Below are 20,925 nucleotides of genomic sequence, written 5' to 3' on the forward strand. Positions count from 1 at the left end.
CATGCTGTAGAGTATAACAGCTCAACATTTGCAAAGCACTTTATTACCAAAAAAAAAGAGAGAGGTAGAATTGGAGAAGCATAAGGAATGAAAGCAGAGTGTATTACCATTGGTATAGCTAAAGGATTTTGAAAATCCAAGATTATATATTGATTAGATCCATGTTGCTTATCACATGCTGGCTTGATTTACTAGAAAATTCACTAAAGAGTGAGATACAACACGCAGCAATGTTATCTACTTCTAGAAATTATTCTTTCTAGCAGTTTATCATCCCAGTTTTCTCCATTATACATTGGAGCCAGAAGAGTAGTAGAAAAATCATATAATTTTGAATTTGTTTCCAGGCAGGATTGTCTAATAGGAACCAAGGAGGCAACTGATGTTCCAATTAATCCATGCATAAATGGCAGAATAAAAATATAAAACCATTCAAACCACATAAAGGCCTGCTCTTCTTCCTGGTAAACATCTGATTGATTTTGATGGCAGTGGGACAGGCCCTAAAAAGGTTATGAGATTTCTTCTAACAAAATTTGTTGTTGATTTTACAACTCAACTGGTTTCAATGGGGACAAGATATCACCCTCTATTTTTGCCACATCTGTGTTCTAGCATATCTCCCTGCTAACATATCTCCCATAACCATTTGAACATCAACAAAACAGCAGTCCTGTGTCATTTACAGAAATGTGATGTGCATCATCTACACAAATTAAATCCACAAAAGAGACGGCTTATGTAAAGACCCTTGGACAAGGTCAGGCCTGAAACAAAGGGGCATAAATCTGTGGTGTTCATTTGAGTTATGACTGTTTATACCAAGTCTCAATTTGCTCTCAACATATTTGTAATAAATTGGCAATACTACTAAAAGTCTGTTCTCAGGGAGATTAGCCTTTCTTACCTTTTGCCACATTTTGATAAAGAAGAGCTCCCTGGAAAAGTTGAAGAACACATTGGTATCATAGGCATCGTCCCCAATGTTAGAGATGGAAATATTCAGTGAAATGTTCTTGACCGCTCCCAGTGCCAGATAGGAGGTTCTTTCATCAACACTGTAAACAGAAGTATACATTAAATGCCTCACCACTTCTTCATTTATTCTTCATTCCAACTATAGAACTGGCACAGCTCAACTGATGCCAGATTAAAGAGCTAGTATTAAATGGACATTATATATGAGATGCTTGGCTCAACAGCATCAGCACAGGACAGGAAAGCCGGCAATTCATGAATTCTAATCCTAGCTCTAATGCTGACTCTCCTTGCACCTACAGCATTCATTTAACTCATTTGGAAAATGGAGACAGTTTTATTTATTTTACTTACCATCCCTTCACAGAGGTATTCTGGGAATTAAATAGTTATGGTTCATAAAGTACTTTAACAATGAAAAATGTGTTGTGGAGCTATAAAGTATTGTTATATTAATACAATACTTATATTAACAATACGTTATACCTCCTCAGGGTTATTAAAACATTTTAGTAACTTTTTGAAAAGCTCCTTGCCATGTGCTACTCTGCTGAAAGGAAAAAAATGCAAAGACGGGCCACTTGGTATCAAGAAGGCTACTATACTGAAAATGAATTTAGAAATTCCCTGAATTGTAGAATTTTATAAAGATAGTATAAATCCTTTGGGGCCAACAGTACCTTTTATTCTGTGCTTTTTTTTGGATCTAGAACAACAGATTCCTATTACCTATTACAATGACTGGGCCTCCGAGGTACAACCTCAGTGTGCATAAATAACAACTATAGGGATTCATTCTGAATATTTCCCAGCACACCTTCATAATATAACCATCCTAGATTATTCATACAGACGTGCACTCTCAATTTGTATACAGACATGGTGGGGTGGATCCAAATTCATAGCCTTTAATTGCCCAACCAAAACTTTAAAACCAACTTCTTGGAAGAGACAGTAGCATTTCTAAACAGCTCTATCTTAACTGAGGTAGTCAACTGGCTTCATATTCTCATTATCATCTCCCCAATTCCTGTTAAATCTTCTTCCACTCCACAGGTGTTAATGACCCACTATTCTTTGTAACAGTCTTGATGTTCCACTATTCAAACTATCTTTTCTTTGCAATGTTGCTGTTCCTTAGCCATTCCTGGTAGTGTCTTTCTATTTCACAGCCCTGCAGACTGTTTTTTGCTTTAGCTAACTCAGGTATAGTAATATTAACTTGGGTGCAGAAATGACTGACAGTGAAGTATGGGAGGCATGGTCAAGGCACTCAAGTAGGCTAGATTTTTTTTACGAATCTGAAAAAAAGACACAGATTTAACTGTTATGGCTACTAGAATAATGACACAATCTTTTGATTATTTTGACTATTTTCTGCCCAGTTTGTCATGAGCCAGAACCAGCCCCAACTTTATATATAATCTAGCAAATTAGTGCACATTTCTAAAGTTATATTTGTTTTTGCTTTGACCTTAAACTAAATAATAGAACTCTGGTCCCCTTGCATAATCATAAAGCATCTAGTTTGTCTTTCACTGGAGAAAATATGTATTGTGATATAGGTGGTGGTGTGCCCCCCTATACATCCCCCTTTTCATAAATCTAGATCCACCCATGCACACATATATATACCAACACACATATGTACATATATATACACGCACCCGCCTATCATTAGCATTTACTGCGCATTTAGGCATTCTGACCAAACTAGAGCAAGAAAAGTTAATAAAAAGAAAACACAGAATAAAATCTTAAAAAAACAAATCTACTATTCCTGGAGTTAAATGGGTTGGTAAAGTAAAAGGTGTAAAAGATATTGGGTGTAAATTATAAAACAGGCAGAAGTACCAAAACACCCTAAACATCACCAGTCTGGATTTAATCATCAGTGTAAAAGGATCCGAGACTTACTTTTTCTGGAAAATGATTCGGGTATGATTGCTGCTGGTCAGAAAGGGGCAGAGCCTTCCTGAAGCACATAAGGGAAAAGTGCCAATAGGATATTTTAGCCAAAAAGTGACTAAGAGGGTCCTCCCATTATTAATGTAAAATACACCCACACTATCCTGATTTCTTAGCACTCACACTGTACTGTGGGGAAATCAGCTGTCTGATCAAGAGCATTTCAGCACGGCAAACAGTTTTAATGATAAAAATTCTAATAGAGTTTATCAGAAGTCCCGCAAAGGATCCATTGCATCTGGGATTTACACGGATCTTATTTTTCCAGTGTCTTATTCACTGAACACCAGCTCAGAATGAAATTCTTTAAAATGACTTGTTTGTATGTGTAAAGTACCTAATATTCTTTTGCACCTCCCACTCTGACTTGAGCATTTAAACTCTGTTGTATGAATACCACACACAGAACAGATGCTGATAAGGCGATTTCCACGAATGAAGTAGCCTTAAGAACAGGCTATTCTGGTACACTATCCTGAAGATGCAAGGTAAGCTAACACTTACCCTCATCAAGAATGCTCAAGAATTTAGCATCCATATCTATATCACAACTTAGCCCCAAAAGGTTTGGAGACTTTGGGAGGGAGGAGTATTTGAGTAAAAATATTCTGGAAGTCTTCAGAGTTAATCCTTAGGGATGGAATGTTATTACCATTTGTGTGCCTTAATGGTATTTACCCAGCTGATTAAGTAAAGTTTTTTGACCCCTACATACAGCCTGCAGTTGTATGCCCCATGCAGAGTGCACCTGTAAGTAAATGTATGCATGCATTCCAAGCATATGGAGTAAGCTATGCATTGGCCAGAAAGTAACACGGCCACGTACACACTTACATGAGCATAAGTTCTGGAAGAGGACATCAACTACCCTCCCATAGTTTAGCCTCAGTAGCTAAGTGATCACGACATTCACACAGGAAAAAGGATACCTAGGTTACAGACAGTGTTTTGAACTGGCATCTCTACAACTTCCCAGCACAGTGCTCTAAACAGCAGGCCGCAGGTTAGGCATTCCTCCGTCTGTTTTCCAGCAGTTGATTTGAAGCAGAATCATTTCACCATGCATTTAATAGTGATTGGATACAATGGATGGAGAGCTGTGGGGAAGTTTCTGCTTCTCTAGAGGCAGACCTTTTCAGAGCAGCAGCCATTTCACTAAGCCAACATGTTTTCCAGCACTGGCGATGAACAAAGGTGCACATGGGTGCACCTGCACACCCTAAAAGTGCCAGCCTTGAAACTGGAAGTGCACTTCTGGTTTTGCAGCTGGTTTGGTGATTGGCCACTGGGGGACCCCCCCGTTGGCAATCTGGTGCCCCCCCCAGACTTGGGAGGCACCAGTCACCCATGTTTTCTAGCATATTCTCTTTCTTCTGGCGCTACATATCTCCCTCTCTTGGCTCTCCTGGGGTCCTGCTTCCAAAGGAGAGCTAGAGAGAGGCCTGGATAATGCCTACTCTGTTGTGAGTGTGGAATTTGAGCACTGTGCTGGAAGATCAAAGAGATAATCAGTTCAAACCTCCATTGGGTGAAAGGGCCTAAATCTCAGACTTCCCAATTCCTGGGTGACAGCACTAACCACTCAGATATTGGTGCTAAAAATAGGGAAGCCTCTCCACTCCCTGGCACCTAACACCTATTAGCCATAGGTTTTTGTCCACCTAAGATTTTGCAACTTATGCATGTATGCTGGGCATGTGTACAGGTTTCCTTTGCTTTACGCTGTACATGCGTTCCTGGAAAACGGAGCATAGCTCAAATTCGCATAAAGCAAACCCACTTTACAATGTAATAAATAGGGATACGTTCCAAGACTTTGACTGTACTGACACCCAGACCCATTTTGACCACCTTCACATGACAATTTTGGTACTCACCAACAGCAGACAGGACCCACAAGCACAGGGTGGTGGTGAATGTTACCATAATGAGGATGGCAACTACAGAAACGTGTCATAGACAATGAGCAAAGAGCACAGATGCATGTAGGAGACTATATTTTGGTGTGCATCACTCCCACCATGCACTGCACAAAGCAGCTGACTGCAGGCTTCCACCACACCATTCGCATAAGAGTGAATTTACCTTGCATATAACAAATTTTTGGTTTAAAAAGGGTCATCACATAAAAGCGAATTCGCACGTACAGAACCTGCATAAAGTGAGGGAAACCTGTACATAGTTGTGTAGCTCACAGACGGAGTGCAGCCTACTGCGCACTCAGTATACACAGAGTCTACATGTCCACCTTGCACAGGTAACAGGAGCAACAGAACTCCAATATATGAAGAAGTCCCAAAAATCCACTTATGAGGCTGAAAAACTGCCATGTAGGCTCAAGAGAGTAACAGAATTCTGGCCCTTATGTTCATCAGTGCAACTTCTTCAACTGCTTCTCCACATAACACAGCACTTTTCATAACAGTCATTTCATTAACCCATTTTCACTTATAATAACCTTTGTCCACTTCTTGCAGTCTAAAATTAAAGCTTGATTTCACATTGCATGAGAAATGAAATCTGCAAAAGCTGTTCCTAAAAATTTCTGGCAGCAATTAACCTTAGTCACAAATCCTAATATACCAACGTCTAAATAATTGGATTTGCACCTACAATTAGGAATTCAGCTTCTAAAAGGTAAGATCTGCACCAGCAATGTATTGAGGGTGTTAAACCATACCATTGCAAAATTTGCAAGAGGAAAGCTGCACCTGGAATCCCCCTTACAATCTGAGTCCAAAGATGCAACAAATTAAGATATGTATATAGGACCCCTGTGCCATGCCCAGGACCACTACTGAGATGCATGGTTCATCTTCTTGCTCCTATTCAGCACTCACCAAATCCTAGAAATGAGGTTGTACGGGCACCTTAGCAGGGCCCTGCTGCACACTTCTGAGACACTTTCAGGAAGTGTCTATGTGGTCTAGTTCCTGGTGGATGCTCAGGGCTGTTCTTAGGCAGTCTAATATGTAGGAAGTGGTGCATGCTGAGCTGGTCTGTGTGGGTGGCTTCTCGGCAGAGGTCCCAGATGCAGTAAGGAGGAAGTGTAGCATGCCCATTTAGGCCCCATCTTGCAATCCTGATGTGTGCCAACCTCTCAATAAAATCAATGGAGCTCCAGCCCAAGCATGTGTTGCAGCATTTGGCCCTGAGAATTCTGTATTAAATACTCTATTCGCTTTTCTTTTGAAAAGCATGAAAATCCTTCTACCAAGGCATAGAAGACTAACTACTAGGGTCTTCTAATGATACAAATATGCGGGGGGGAGGGGGGGGAATAACATCATTCCTATTATTTAATATGAAAATCAAAATTCCAGAAATTATAAACAAATGAAAAACTGCTAAGATTAATTTGGATGCATGGGTAATTTTAACAAATGAAGAAATCTAACAAAATATTCACCATGTGGAAGGTTCAGGAATGTCTAGAAATTGCTGTTAAGGGACATGGTTAAAAATGCATCAACCTCCCAATAAAACCTTATTTTTACCTCTACTCTAGTACACTGAATGCAAATGAATGGAGAAATAATCTTTCATGATTTTGCAGTGTTAGCATGTTTAGAAGTAGCACAGAAACGTGACCAAAGAACGCTGTCAATTAATTCTGAATAGTAGAATGTGTGTGAAGAATGAAGCTTTTCAAAAAGGCAAACAATAACAGTGAATATAGCATTGCAGGCCATTATAACATTATGGCTTCCTACAGTGACTATTTATCTGACATAGTGAGTCATATCAAACTGATGGAATTATGGCAATGTTAAGCTAGCCATCCATTTTTCACAAAATATTACTCCATAGAGGAAGAAAACATGATTTTTAAAAGACCATTAATTGCTCATTGAGTAGAGCTCCCACATTAACTCCACAGCTGATGGAATTCTGTGAAAAACTTCATTGGTTTGAGGCTGACAGAGGAACACAGATCTCTGTCAGAAAGCCAATGGAAGATTGTATTTAAGCCTCATTTTAAGAGAGTAGTTTCCTGAATCATTAAATCTGAGAACATCTGGAATGAATCAGGTACACATTCAGAAAGAAATGGATTAAGAAAAAGAATCTGTCTATTGGCAAGGGAGTTTCCAAGCCATATTTGCTGCTCTAGGGCATGATGTCATTGAGTATGAATTGCCTGCTGTGATGTATGAAGTGTACTACCACTGTGATACCATCCTTCTCTAGCATCTGCTATACATTAAACAGCCTAGTTGCTGAGTCAAAATATGTCAGTAAGGATGTGTTGTCACCTTTTGGAAACAAGAAAACAAACTAAAGCATGCTTCATTATGACAAGTGATGTCAAACAATTTAGGGAATAAAAAGCAAACAATGGCTTTTGTTTTCATTTTCACTAAATGAAAAAATTTTAAATGGCCACTCTTTCTTCCCTCAACATATATGAGTCAAGTCAAGGAAGATACTCTAAAAGAAAGCAGAATACATAATCTAAAAATCAGCATGCAATCACTAATCACATAACAAATTTAAAAACAAGAATATTACAGTAAAAGCTGCGCTATCCGGCATCTTACAAGCCAGCATGCTACACTAACTGGCATGCCCACTTGTAAGATAAAGTGAAACTGGAAGTGCCCTCAGGGCCTGCAGGATGGGTGGCAATGTGGTGAGAGAGGCGGCAATGCCACAGGAGGGGCAGAGGGATGCCCCAGACGCAGAGGGAGAAGCAACGGCCAGGGCCGCTCAATTAACCAGCATATTTTGTTATCTGGCATTCCCAGGGGATGCTGGATAACAGAGCTTTTACTGTATTAAATTATGCTGCACAGCATGCATGTGTGACAAATTGGATGGCAGACTTTAAAACTAATAGCACACGCCACCGTAATAACCTCTCCCTCTCAGAGAGAAGGGCCATAGAATCTCTAAGATCCAACCACCGTAGTAATAAAACCAGCAGGTAGAGGAGTAGCTATAGTTATTCTTAGCCATGAAGACTACATAAAAGAAGCCAACAGACAACTCTCTGACACCACCTGCTACAAAAAATTAGAGGAAGATCCTACTCCCCTTTTCACTTTAAAACTCAAAACTACCATCAAATCATTTCCATCTGAACTACAAGAAAAACTGCAGAACTTGATCCCAACCCCGGCACTTTTTACATACTCCCTAAAATCCACAAACAATGGAATCCTGGCAGACCTCAGATCCAACCAGGGAACTCTAACTGAGGAAATATCAGGTTTCATCAAATCAATCCTAAAACCTCCTGTCACCCAAACAGCAAGTTTTGTCCAAGACACAATAAATAGACTTTCTACAAAAACTTAAAAACATAGACCACCTTACCAGCAACATCCACCTAGGCACCATGGACATTACCAGCTTATATACCAACATCCCACACCAGGATAGCATCTAAGCCTCCCTTACATATATACAAGAGCAAGATTATAACTCAGAGTACTGACCTAAAGAGATTACTGAATTTATACACTTCATCCTCACACACCACAACTTCACTTTCAATAACCAACACTTCCTCCAGACCATGGGCACAGCTATGGGCACCAAAATGGCCCCACAATTTGCCAACCTTTTTATGAGCCACCTGGAAGAAGAATTCCTCAAGGGCTACACCATCAAACCCTTGCTATACTTAAGATATATCGATGACACCTTCATCATTTGGACTGAAAACCTGCAATCTCTAACTGATTTCCATCAGAAACTCAATAATCATCACCCCTCCATCAGACTATCTTTTGAATACTCCAGCACCAACATTTCCTTTTTAGATACTATGATCACTATCCAGAATGGTAAAGTACAAACTGCCAGGTACAAGAAACCCATGGACCAACATACATATCTGGACAGAACCTGCAATCACCCTAAACACACCAAGAAAGCTGTAATATACAGTCAAGCCCCCCAGTACCACCAAATTTACACTGAGCAGAACACCTGTGATCATTACCTCACAAAGCTCAAAAGGGCGTTCACTCAGCAAGAACATTCCTCCAAAGAGATAGGTTGCACTTTTGAAATAGCCACCCAGATACCACGTTAAGAACTGCTGCAGTACAGAAAGAAAATCCCCATGAATTGCACACCACTAGTCATGACATAGCATGCCTCCCTGGAAACTATATGGAAAATCCTCAAACAACTGCAACCCATACTAGGAGGAGACCCAGTTCTTAAAGAGATCTTCCCAGAACCACCTATCTTAGCCTTTAAACAAGCAGTGAACCTCGCCAACCTCATCACCAGAAACAAACTTCCTATGGCCCAAAACACACTGAATGGATCCAGACCATGCCATGACAATAAATGTAAACCCGGCCAACACATATCCACCTTCCCCCCCCACAACACACACAATAACTACACCCCACAACAGAACCATCACCATTCCTGGATCTTTTACCTTCACCTCCAGAAATGTAATATATGTCATTCAGTGCACCAAATGCCCTGATGGAAAATATGTAGGAGAAACCAAACAACAGCTGCATACCAGAATGAACACACACTGAAAATTTATCAAAGACAAGAACTACCCAACTGCCTGTGGGGGCACATTTCTCACAAGACAGCCACTGTCTCCCCAACCTCTCAGTTCTAATCCTCAAAGGGAATTTACAAAATGCCTTTCACAGACAAGCCTACGAACTTCACTTCATCAACCTACTGGATACAAAAAATCATGGACTAAATATAGACATTGGCTTTATGGCACATTATAACCTGCCTAACATCTGATACCCCAGATAACCTCTCTACTATTTACAAGCTACATATTATCACCAGGTCTACATCTCCCCTTCCCCCCACCTGTTTCTCACCCACTGACTGCCTCAATTTGCATTTCGCTGACTGGCATTCTTGCTAACTGACCTCTGGCTTCTATTCTATCCCATCCAGGAAAAGCTCAGAACAACTGCAGATGCTTCCTCAGCCCGAAGAAGGGTGTTTGTATCCAAAAGCTTGCAAAGAAGAGTTTTTCCAACTATTTTATTTGGTCTACTAAAAGATATTGGATTTATCCAAAGAAACTTGTCTTAAAATTGTGTGTGCACAAAAACATTCTATAACTATATATTATCAGTTTTTGCATAAAACACACCTGATATTCAGAGTTGCCAAATATGCAATATCTCAGGTTTAGATTAATTAAAGAGTGAAGTTACTCATTATACTCAGTCCATAATTAGGGCATTTAAAACTTGAGCATCTGCATGTTACAACTTGATAACTCATGCAAAGTCCCCACTGAGTGTCTCAAAGTTATGTCACTACAGGCAAGGGTTAACCATGGGCTACGCTACCTAGCTCATATTAGGGTAATGTCAGTCTGCTCCATGGAGATAAAATGAGCAATTTGCAGTCCTCCAGAATCCCACGATGCACTGTTCCCAGCCCCCCCAAGCTCCTCCTAACCTAAGCAGTGATAAAGCCCAAGTGTTCAAGCCATGAACCTGATCACCAGCTTTATAGTGGTAAGTCAGGGCTGTGCAGGAAAGAAACAAGTAGTTGCTCACTGCATGTTCTAACTTTAGCACCACTTAATATTCCTAAATCTAAGTGTAACATAAAATTTTACCCTTCATTAAAGCCTTCGCCGACTCTAAGGGCCCCTCTACACAGGCAGGTAAAGGCACAATGGGATGTAAAGCATTACCCACACAATCGTATCCTCCTCCATGCCACACATGTATGGCATGAAGCACGACTGTGTGATCATGCATTAGATTCCATCACACCTTATCACCAGTGCACAGGGAGCATGGGATCATTATCCTAGACTCCCAATACACCAGCTCCCATGGTTGTGAGCCCCGCATTTGACAGGGCATGTTCAGAGGGGCCCGCAGAGGCAGCAGCATTTTAACCTAATCTAATATTATATCAATATTTTCTCTATCAATATTCTCAATATTATCTATCAATACCTTCGGACATCATAGGAAAGAACAACTGAAATAAAAAGGCTATCAGAAAAGATCTGCAACTTTCATTTCCCCACCCGCCAAGACGATGGTGCTTTTGTTAATGTGGGTCTGGGGAAACATAATCTACATTCCAAAAAGTATGCAGGGACACATCCCCTATTTCCTGTACTAGCAAGTAGAAAAAATGTGTGTTGTATTTAACCTCCTTCATCCCTGCAAGCTACACACCAGGCAGGGAAGGCGTTTCACCTACTCTATTCAACTGACTCACAATTTTTCCTTTCATGTTCTATGTCATATCCTTAGAGTTGATATGAAACAACCTTAGTAAGAATGATACAAGTACTTCAGCTCTGCTGCCCATTAGGAAAGTTCAAGTCAGCAAGATAAAACACAAAAGTAAAAAAGCCTATGCCTGCCTATATTCTACCTATACTATAAGCTCCAGGAGACAGAGATGTACCAGTGAAGAATTTAGAATCACATTTTTTGCTAGTGCAGAGGCAGCCTAGGTTATTAAAACAGCATTCTTCTTGTAGTCGATACAGAACAGATCACCACCTTCAATATGCAATGCCACCATTTGTCCTCAAACATAATAGGGTATGGAATATTAAATACAGCTGTATGAAATGGTTGGAACAAGCCCCCAAACTATGCTAAACTTGCCCCATTTAGGATTTTGTTACAGACGCTAAACGCAGACCAGACTTGTGGGAAAGATTTGCAAACCTTTTGAGTGAACCACAGCCAATTTATAGGTTAGCAGTGAAAGCTGAGTGAAGCTCTCCATTTCACCTGCTTTTGACAAGAAAACATATGAAAATCAGTTGTTTTGATCGTATTTGCTTTTTGCAGGAATATGTTAAGAGTCTTGGTGCAACACTCAACAGTTGCAGACCGAACAAAAGTTCACACAACCCCATGTGAAGCAAAACCATTTGGTGTGCTGTGGTACAGCTCTGAGGTTCCTGCCTCCCCTAGCCCATAAGCAGACAATGTTGCATCTCCCCAGAGTCCAAAAGTCAACAGACTACCTGGATGGATATGTTACTGACTGATACAGGAAGGTTCTTTATTAGCAGACCTCCAAGTCAAAATCCTGCACTCTCCTTTAAGCAGGAAGTGAGCTGGTTGGATATTTTTTAACAGAACATTTAATCAGATAATGCTTATGATTTGAGCTAAAGATGTTTCACCTTAGGTTTAATGAACTTCTGAAGAAAACAAGGCAGAGTTCCCATATTTCAAAATAACCCAACATTTCCTGTGACTTAGAAACATACCAACTCCTCCCAGCAGCCATCACTGGTGTGGGTGCTGCAGCAGAAAGGGAAAAGGCTGAATCTGGATACATTAGTCAATGCCTCCTGCTCAGAAGAGATCCTTGTACTCCAGTGTATGGGCTATGCTGTGAGAGGCTTGGAATATCACTGATTATACAACCTTCCATATGAAGGGGCAACAAATTTTGCATGAAGGCTATATTACTTCAGTGGTACCACAGGCTAAGAGGCTAGGGATAGAAGTTACACGTAAACTGGTTTAAGTAATCAGAAACTGGTTTAAATCTGTAACAGAACAGAAGTTGGTTGAAATGGCTGAAACCGGTTTAAGAGAAACCTGGTCGAATGTAGTATCAGACTTGACTGATTGAGGTCAAAAAAATTTCATAACCTGGCGTCTCAGACCCATTGATTCAAGTTATATCACAGTCCCCCTGCATCCCAGCATGCTTTGTAGCCCCAGGATGGGCTGTGCTGTCTGCTCCAGAGAGCAGGGCTGGCCCTGCCCCTCTGCTCCCTGACTGACTCATTGGCCTCACTGGTTAGTTCACTCCTCCCCCCCGGCACCCAGGCTGAGATATTGGGTCAGGGAGCAGGGTTAAACACCCCTTCTCCTGGTCAAACTTACTGCTGGCTACAGCTGTGGTCTACAAATCCCAGAAGCACCTAGAAGCAGGAAGAGGAAGTGAAGAGCAACCCTGAAGAGCCTCCTGCTATGATCCTGGACTGCAATTCCCAGAGACCTCTGGGGCAGCTGGAAGAACACACAGCCCATGCTGGCTAACCTGCCAGAGAGCTGTGTTCTAGTGCCCCCCTCCCCCCAAAGCTTCTGGCCTTGAGCCACTGCAGGCATGTGGCTGTATTTCCTGAATCAAAGGTAAATGTATGTCCAGTTGTTTTTCAGTTTAATCTCTTCATTTTAAACTAACCTGCAAAGACTAAATTGGTTCAGCCTTGGGCTTTTTGACCGTCTGTTTTTAGCCTAATTGGTGAAGGAGAGAGAATCCTATAATCAAAAGCAATCAGTCAATACACACATACTGAAATCCAGGATTAAGTCACAGACTTAAATGGTTGACACACATTTTCTTTCTTTTCTTCCTTCATTTGTATAATAAACTCATTTTAATGCTCAGGAAAAAGATGTCAGTAAAGACAACACAGGCTTGGTCTTTGTTGTGATATTGCAATAAAAGGGAGCTTACTGTTGAAAGATTAAGTAAATCAGATACAATTAGTATTCTCAGTCCTTCTCTTGGAATACCTAATTTTCTTTTCCCAAACTTAATTCCTTCATATAACTCTCAGGTAACCCCAACTGAAGGGTCAGTTTTCCAGTCACAGATCCTTAATTTTTACATTTTATATTATAGTCACAGTATGTTTACCAACACTTTGCAAAAAAGCATTTTTCACATGTTAGTATTTCATACAGAGATGCAAATATGCACTACCATTTGCCCGCAGAAATAAGGAGGAAAAGAAAAGCCTGATTCTGATCTCACTTAAACAGGCTTTTCCACAGTATTCACTTGATTACAGTGCACATGTTCCTGGTTCGCAGCAGCAAAAGTGAAAGAAAAATTAGGCACAGCACCCCTGTCCCTGAAGAGCCTATAATCTAAGACCCGAATCCTCAACACACATGTACAAGAGTAACTTTACACTCATGGATGTATATGGGAAGGATGGGGTCCTAAAATTAAAACAAATAGAGCACAAACTGGTCAGAGAGAACAGGAGGAGGGTATAATTAGTCCCACTTATCAATCAGTGGAAAACAGATACAACATGGGTGCTACTTAACAGTAAGAAACCACATATGTTTTTAATCTAAAATGTTCAAAGGAATGAGTTACGTTTCAAGGAAGCTTAGTAGTGGTAGGCCTGGTAGAAGTAGTAAATTTTGAGGAGGGCTTTAGTACTACAGAGTATACAGTTTCTATGAATTAGAGCAGTGGTCCTCAGCCAAGGTGCCTTAACACACTAGGGGGCTGACAGACCCTTTAATGGTGCCATGTGGTGCCACACAATATTTGCACTGTAGATGTACAAGTATCTTTATATGATTCACAAAATAAATTAAGAGAATTCAAATAGGAATCCAAGGTGTCAAAAACATTCTGGTCTTTCTGAGTTCCTTGCAACAGAAGAATTGCTCTATTACTTTTCCTTAGTCAAGAAAACAAGTAAAGGCTAAGATAAGGGGTACCTGGGTGCCTGGAGTCTTAAAGGTGTTAAAATGAGGGGTGCCTGGAGTCTGAAAGGTGTTAAAAAACCACTGAATTAGACTTGCAGCAATGACAGCAAGGAATCCAAAAGTTTACATGAGAAATTAAGTATTCAGCAACTGATATACTGAAATCTGATTAAGCAGGTTGCATTTTGTATACTCGTCCTGGAAGGCAGGAACAAAACCTAGAATCTATTAGCATACTAGTGTGAGCACAGAATCAAGGGGAGGGGAACTCATTCCAGTATGTCTCTCATGTATAGATTGAAACCAGTAAGTATTAACTCATGGATAAAAACTCCTGAAATCTACAGGTTATAATTGTAGCAAAAAATGTTTCAAATGACCAGGTGATTTATGGCAAGTGTTAGTTGTTATGCCTAATTCAGAGTCATAATCCAATAAATGAATAAATAGGGAACACAAGGCATAAAAATTATTAGTAGCAATATATCTCTCTCAAATCTTGTACTTGCTCCAGATCAACAAAGCAACTCACCAGCTGACTTGTGAAGAAATCAGCTTTATTGGGTTTTGCAAATTGCAGAGCATATTTAAAAAAAAATGTATGTCTAGGTGCTTAACAAAAATCTGCTCAGTAAGATTTATTGCGTAAGAGCATAACAATAATTGTGTTCTGGACTCCATCACACATTTGCAGTCTGTGCAATATCAGCTGAACTTAGATATCTTGATGGTTTCTCAGACACATGACAATGCTGCAGTAGTTCAAACCTATTTTTAACCTTATTCATTTGGTTGGTAGACCAAGAAACAGTACTTTGTCCTGTAAGCTCTTAGGGTGAATGCTGATATGTCCAGGAAGAATGAAGAGATTTATATTAGTTTAATAATCAGTTTGAAAGGTCACTAAGCCACAGCTCCTTAAAAGCCATTTCTTGTAAAACCTATAGTAAGACTCTGTTCCAATGGAAACAGCTAGTTGATTATTGCAGAAAAAAGGTAAGCTCACGGAAAAGTAAGCTGTATTTGTATAGTGCCCTGTCTCGTAAAGAATAGGAATCCTCATTCTTTTGGTACCACTGGATATATGGACTCTTGAATACTGCAACAACTCATTGTCTGTTGTCTTCATTTCCATCTGGAACACTTCAATCACTCTATGGTCAGACAGGACAGGACCCTTATCATCAATAGTTTGGGGTTTGCACTTTTTTGGTGGGGTTGGAGGGGGAAGAGATTTATTGGAACCCTGAGTGTAGCCGACCAGATGAAAATCAAGGAGTTATTCCCCCATCCCAATGCACATCAATAATGAAAAACATTCACTAATTCCATGGGACTGTGCTCTCCCTGCAACTTACATTATGTTCTGATTAATTGCCAGCTCTGCTAGTAGCACATTCAGGAAACTGAAAATCAGATACAAAAAACAAAAATTTCTGCATGCCTCACAAATGCAGCATGGACTTTAATATCAACATGCTAGGGCTAAGAATAGAGATAAGGCACTGAACTCAAGGATATTTAATTCTGTATACAGTATACTGCATGATTTTTAGAGGCAATGCACTCACAAAAACAATAAATATTATAGTAAGCATTATCAATTAATTCCTATACTCTTACATTCCATGAAATTTAGTTCAGAAGTTGTTCATATGGTAGTGTGAGGCCTCAGCATAATTCTGAGACCTCACATGGTATGTTTCAAATCCCCATATCTCCAAGTTTTACTCTTAGATATTTTGGTGGCCATTCTTCTAACATGAAATAGCCTCTTCATTCTTGTAAAAAGATTGTATCTCAAGATATCACTAGGAAATGACCACAACATGCTAAGGGGTTCAGGCTAGAACCCAGGGTTCTCTCCATCCCACTGAGATACACCCCCACTAGGTGTATCTAAACATGCACTTACTTCACTGCAAAAATGACTAATCACCATCTACACATGCATCAGGGACAGTACTATCTTATGGTGGAATCATTTACTGCGCAGTAATGCACGTGTGGCCGGTGACCAGGACCACAACAGTATGAGCCGGAGCGGAGTAGCCTCGGGCTGGCAGCAGGCTCAGGGGGTCAGTCACATGACTTTACAATTTCAGCACTCTCACGTCCCAGCCAGCCCCTCTACCACCCAACACCGCCACCCAGATTCCAGGGCTGACCCGGCTCAAACTGCTGCAGACCCAGGCACATACGCTGGTGCTGTGCCCAGGAGCAGCTGAATGTGATAAACTCTGGAGCAGTTTGAATCCATGCAAACTGCACCAGAGTTTATCACATCACCTTAATGGCATGTGTAGATCCACCCATTCGGTTGTTATCCTCCATTTATCTTCCTCTCTTGACTGTCCAGTAAGCCAGCTTCAAAAAGAGTCTGTGCAATGCTCAGTTGATTGTTTAATGGCTAGAGCACTTTGCTCTGAAAAAGAAGATGCAGATTCAAACCCCATGAGGGACAGGGTTAGAATCCAGATCTCCCATTCTGTGGACTGTGCCCTAACCACTAAGCTACTGGACTAAAAGCTGAGAAGGCCCTCCTCCTCCATCACCCCACTCATGGTGCAGTGTTCTCTACACAGACAAACTTGGATCACAAAAACTGCAGCTACATGGTTACATATGTGCTATTTAGATGCCTAAAGCAAAACAGGATATAGCTCCAAGTACCTCTATTAGAATATGTAATTATGTGGCAGAAAGGACCTGATCCCAAATCCATCAGCTTCAAGAGACTTTTGGTAGTCCCAAGAGCACTAGTATATCCTTTTAAACAAAAGCTCTACTAAAACCATAGAGCATGGTAATTACTTTTGTTCTCTTCTGTAATGCAGATAAGCTAGCTAATTTGGCTGCTCTGAGTATATTGACTAGGGTGACAAGAGTGTAAAAAATATTGTTTAAAGACATGTTTGTTTAATGAATGATGACAGAAGTGGAAAAAATGCTTCATCTACTCTGAATGAAGAGGAAGGAAACATTAGATGCTATCAGAGCAAGTAATTAAGCCACACATGAAAGGACATTGTTTTTCCTCATCACCGTTGTTTTTCTAAGATACTCTTTAGGGGCAGAAAGCCACAATACGCATGAAATGAAATGTGAGGCCTCAGTGGGAACCAATGCCCATCAGCTGATCAAAGCAAGATAAGTTCTGTGGCATTAGCACAGTAAAACTTCTGAAACAACACTGCTTCCCACATAAAACCAGAAGTCCTCTAAGTTTTTGTTATTGATTTACAAAACATCTGACCAGTTAAAAAGCACTATGCTACATCCTATTTTATCTATTAGGCATGTAAGTAACATATAGGTGTCTAACTACAATCCTATTCCAGCCTTATCAAGTCCCCGCAAAAGCTTTAGTGCAGTTAATTTTGCAACAAGCCAACATCTTAATCTTAGAACTAAGTCACAAGACTTAGGATCCACTTAAATGTGAGCTTGGTGGGGACGGGGAGGATGGGGGTGGAATCTTCTCTGGGATTGAGGCAGGGTGTTGGGAGTTGGTGGTCTAGGAGTGAGGGGTGTGAAGAAGGATTTCTTCTGTCTGGAGTTGAGTGGAAGCAGGGAGGCATAATTGAGCCTGGAAGGAGGGCTTGCTTGTGTGATGAGTTGGAGATCTCCGGTTTGGGAAATCTTCTCTGTGGGTTGCTTGTTTACTGTAAGCCACTCTAAGCCTCTTGGATTGGGCAGGATATAAATCTAATAAATAATAGGTGGATAGGATCAGGCCCTCTGTTTCTAAAGAAAAGCATGGTTACTAGTAATGGAGCCAGGGTGGTGAGGCAGCATGGTCATACCCCACCACTTTGCCCATTCCATGCACATGCATTGAGATCATGGTCTGGTCAGCATGGGCGGTCAGCATGAGCTTTTGGTCAAGCTTTACATGCACAATGAGGTCTGAGCTCACTAGCAGATTGGAGTGAGATCTGGCATAGTGCCAGAGCCCAGGAGGTAAATGCCACTGCTGTTCGTCCTCTCCTTATCTTCCCCCTCCCCATACCATGCTGAATTCAGCAGCAGTGGAAAGGAAGGGATGAGCAAAGACATTGCTTTCCCCCCCTAACTTCCCCCAGGCTCTGTAACTGTGCAAAAGCAGTGGTTCTGGATAGGGCTCTTTCTAATCAGCTGGTAAGCTCACTGCACATGCAGTCAAAGGGGATGTAGCTTCACCCCTCTGCCCCCTTCCTAGATCCACTGACTATGACCAATGAAGTGTTTAATTGTTAAAATGCTGTTTGCGCCTTTTTTTTTTTTTTTTTTTTTAGAAGTAATGGAGAATCAGAGTTGCTAACATGTTAAAATATTTTCTGTACTGTTCTTTGTCATTGACAAAATGCAAATTGGTCCAAACTGTCATAACACAAGTTTGACTTTTGGATTCTTTCTGCTCAGGTTCTATAATGCTATGACAGGTCAAAGAGACAATGTTAGGGCTAAATTCTCAAACATCACAGCCAAGCCAATGCTAAATGAAGCCAAAGGGCTTTTTTGCATCAATTTTAATGGAAGCAGGAGCATATCCCCAATTTGCACCCATAAAGCATACATTAATAAAGTTACTGCTTGATTAAACATTATTTCTAAACTACTCTTTTTTTATAGATACCAATAACATGGGTAGAAATTTGAAGAATGTCCCATATCCCACTGAAAGACTAAGGGAATCTTTCTTTTTTTTTTCTGTGGTCAATTGATCAGACTCTTTAAGATCAAACCTAAAAGAGTATATTTGAACAGTCACCCTGCTTTTGTGTCATATAAAAGACCCAAAGATAAGACAAGAAGAGGAGGAAGAACCCAAATGAGAAGTGGCAAAAATAATAGGTTAGGAGGCTTAAAATCTAGAAATAAATTTCTGTAGAAAAAAATACTATCTATAGAGCTGAACATTTTCAACTTGGTATTTTCTCACCAGAAAGTGCTGTCATATCCAAATGAAAACTTTTTCCAAAAATGTATTAATTCGACATTTTTTTACAGAAATGTTTCTAGAGTAGACCCTTTGGTTTATTCCAAACATTGACAGAAATTAAGAAAGAGAGAGAAAGACCCAAGTAACCCCCATCCAGCCCCCGCAACCCCCCCCCCCCCCCCACACACACACAAAGAAACCCATCACAGAGCACCATCTACAACAAGAAGAAAACATTTTGACAAATTTATATTGGCAAAAACTTTCCAAAGGTTTTGGTTTTGCTCCAGTGCAAAATGAAATATCCAATGCAATATTCACTCACTGCAAACCTTCGAGAGCCCTTAACCAAGTATAATTGTAGTTCCCCAGGCAGTTCCAATTTTCTACGATCTGCATTTCACAATTCACTATTTTCAACCTAAATAATTTACAGTACTAAATAATACAAACACCAACAGGTTTGTGTGGGAGGGAGGTAAATTTGGGTCTGTAATGAGGGACAGCTGCAGATCATGTCAAAGCCAACATGAAAATAACTGTTACAATCTCCAACCTGTTTGACCTCTAGGCCAAGTATATAAGCAGAAATATTGCAGCTGGTGAGTGATTCTACTTCTAATGACATATGAAGGGTAACCTTATATAGGACATATATGTACATACATGAGACCCATATAATATACAAACACAGGCTTCTTTTGAAATGGTCTCATGAATAGTAATTATTTACAGAGCTTTAGTTAGCCAGGGATCCTCAGAGTCTTATCTTTACAAACTGATTTACAATTTATGCACATAAATTATATCAGTGTTCACCAGTATGGAATATTACTATGATATAATAGATCACAGAAAAGAAAATAATAATGTTTTTGAGAGAAATTAATAATGAAACAAAGATGATGATGATGATGGTAACAACAATAATAACGATAATAACGATGATAATAATAATAGTAGTAGTAACAGCAGAAGTAATAATAATAATGATACTCTTTACTTGTACAGGGATTGTGATTACATTTCCCCCCTGTAATGCCATGTAGGCATTACTATTTGCTGTGTCTTTTAAGGAAGTCATCAACTTACCACTTCACTGATATTGAAACAAAAGCAAACATGGCTTTAGATCAGGTTCCATCAAATACTGAAGAGCACCTTACAATAGTTTAATGCTCAGGCATATAATTAACTGCCCAAGAGCCTGAAAATGAAGGCAATCTTGATACTAAATCTGTCCTACATGGTCAGGAGGATTTGCTGATTCAACACCCGCTGATCATGGTTTGCATAGTGGGACAGGTGCATGAAATGTCCAACATAGCAAATATTTCACATGGCTGCAGAGCTACTACAGCACATGTCAGATGGCATTTTCACATGGATTCATGCATTCTTTTTTAATGAGGTTCTTAGGTTGTCTCTGTGCTGGCCCCACAGAGACAGGACCTCTCCCAAGATACTTAGGGCTTAGTGCTTTGATTTAAGACCAGACTAGGCAGATATCTCACCAGAACCAGATGCCATTTCAAGAACTCAGTACTGTAAATGAGATTTGTTCCTTCCCATTCACCCTGTTACTTTACTTGCATTGTTTTATCTTAAAGGGCAAAAGTACTCTTTTCCCCATGTATAGCA

At 40.2% G+C, this 20,925-nt stretch overlaps 1 protein-coding gene across 1 annotated transcript in view; it reads right to left on the reverse strand.

Annotated features, from left to right (window-relative positions):
• ITGA9 (integrin subunit alpha 9) overlaps positions 1–20,925 on the reverse strand; it is a 373,158-nt gene that overhangs the window by 148,330 nt on the left and 203,903 nt on the right. The window contains exon 18 of the mRNA XM_014525097.2: positions 908–1,058. Within this exon, the coding sequence (XP_014380583.2) occupies positions 908–1,058 (151 nt within the window). The remainder of the gene's footprint in view (positions 1–907; positions 1,059–20,925) is intronic.

Source organism: Alligator sinensis, unplaced genomic scaffold (genome assembly GCF_000455745.1).
Source record: "Alligator sinensis unplaced genomic scaffold, ASM45574v1 scaffold763_1, whole genome shotgun sequence".
NCBI classification, from domain to species: Eukaryota; Metazoa; Chordata; order Crocodylia; family Alligatoridae; genus Alligator; species Alligator sinensis.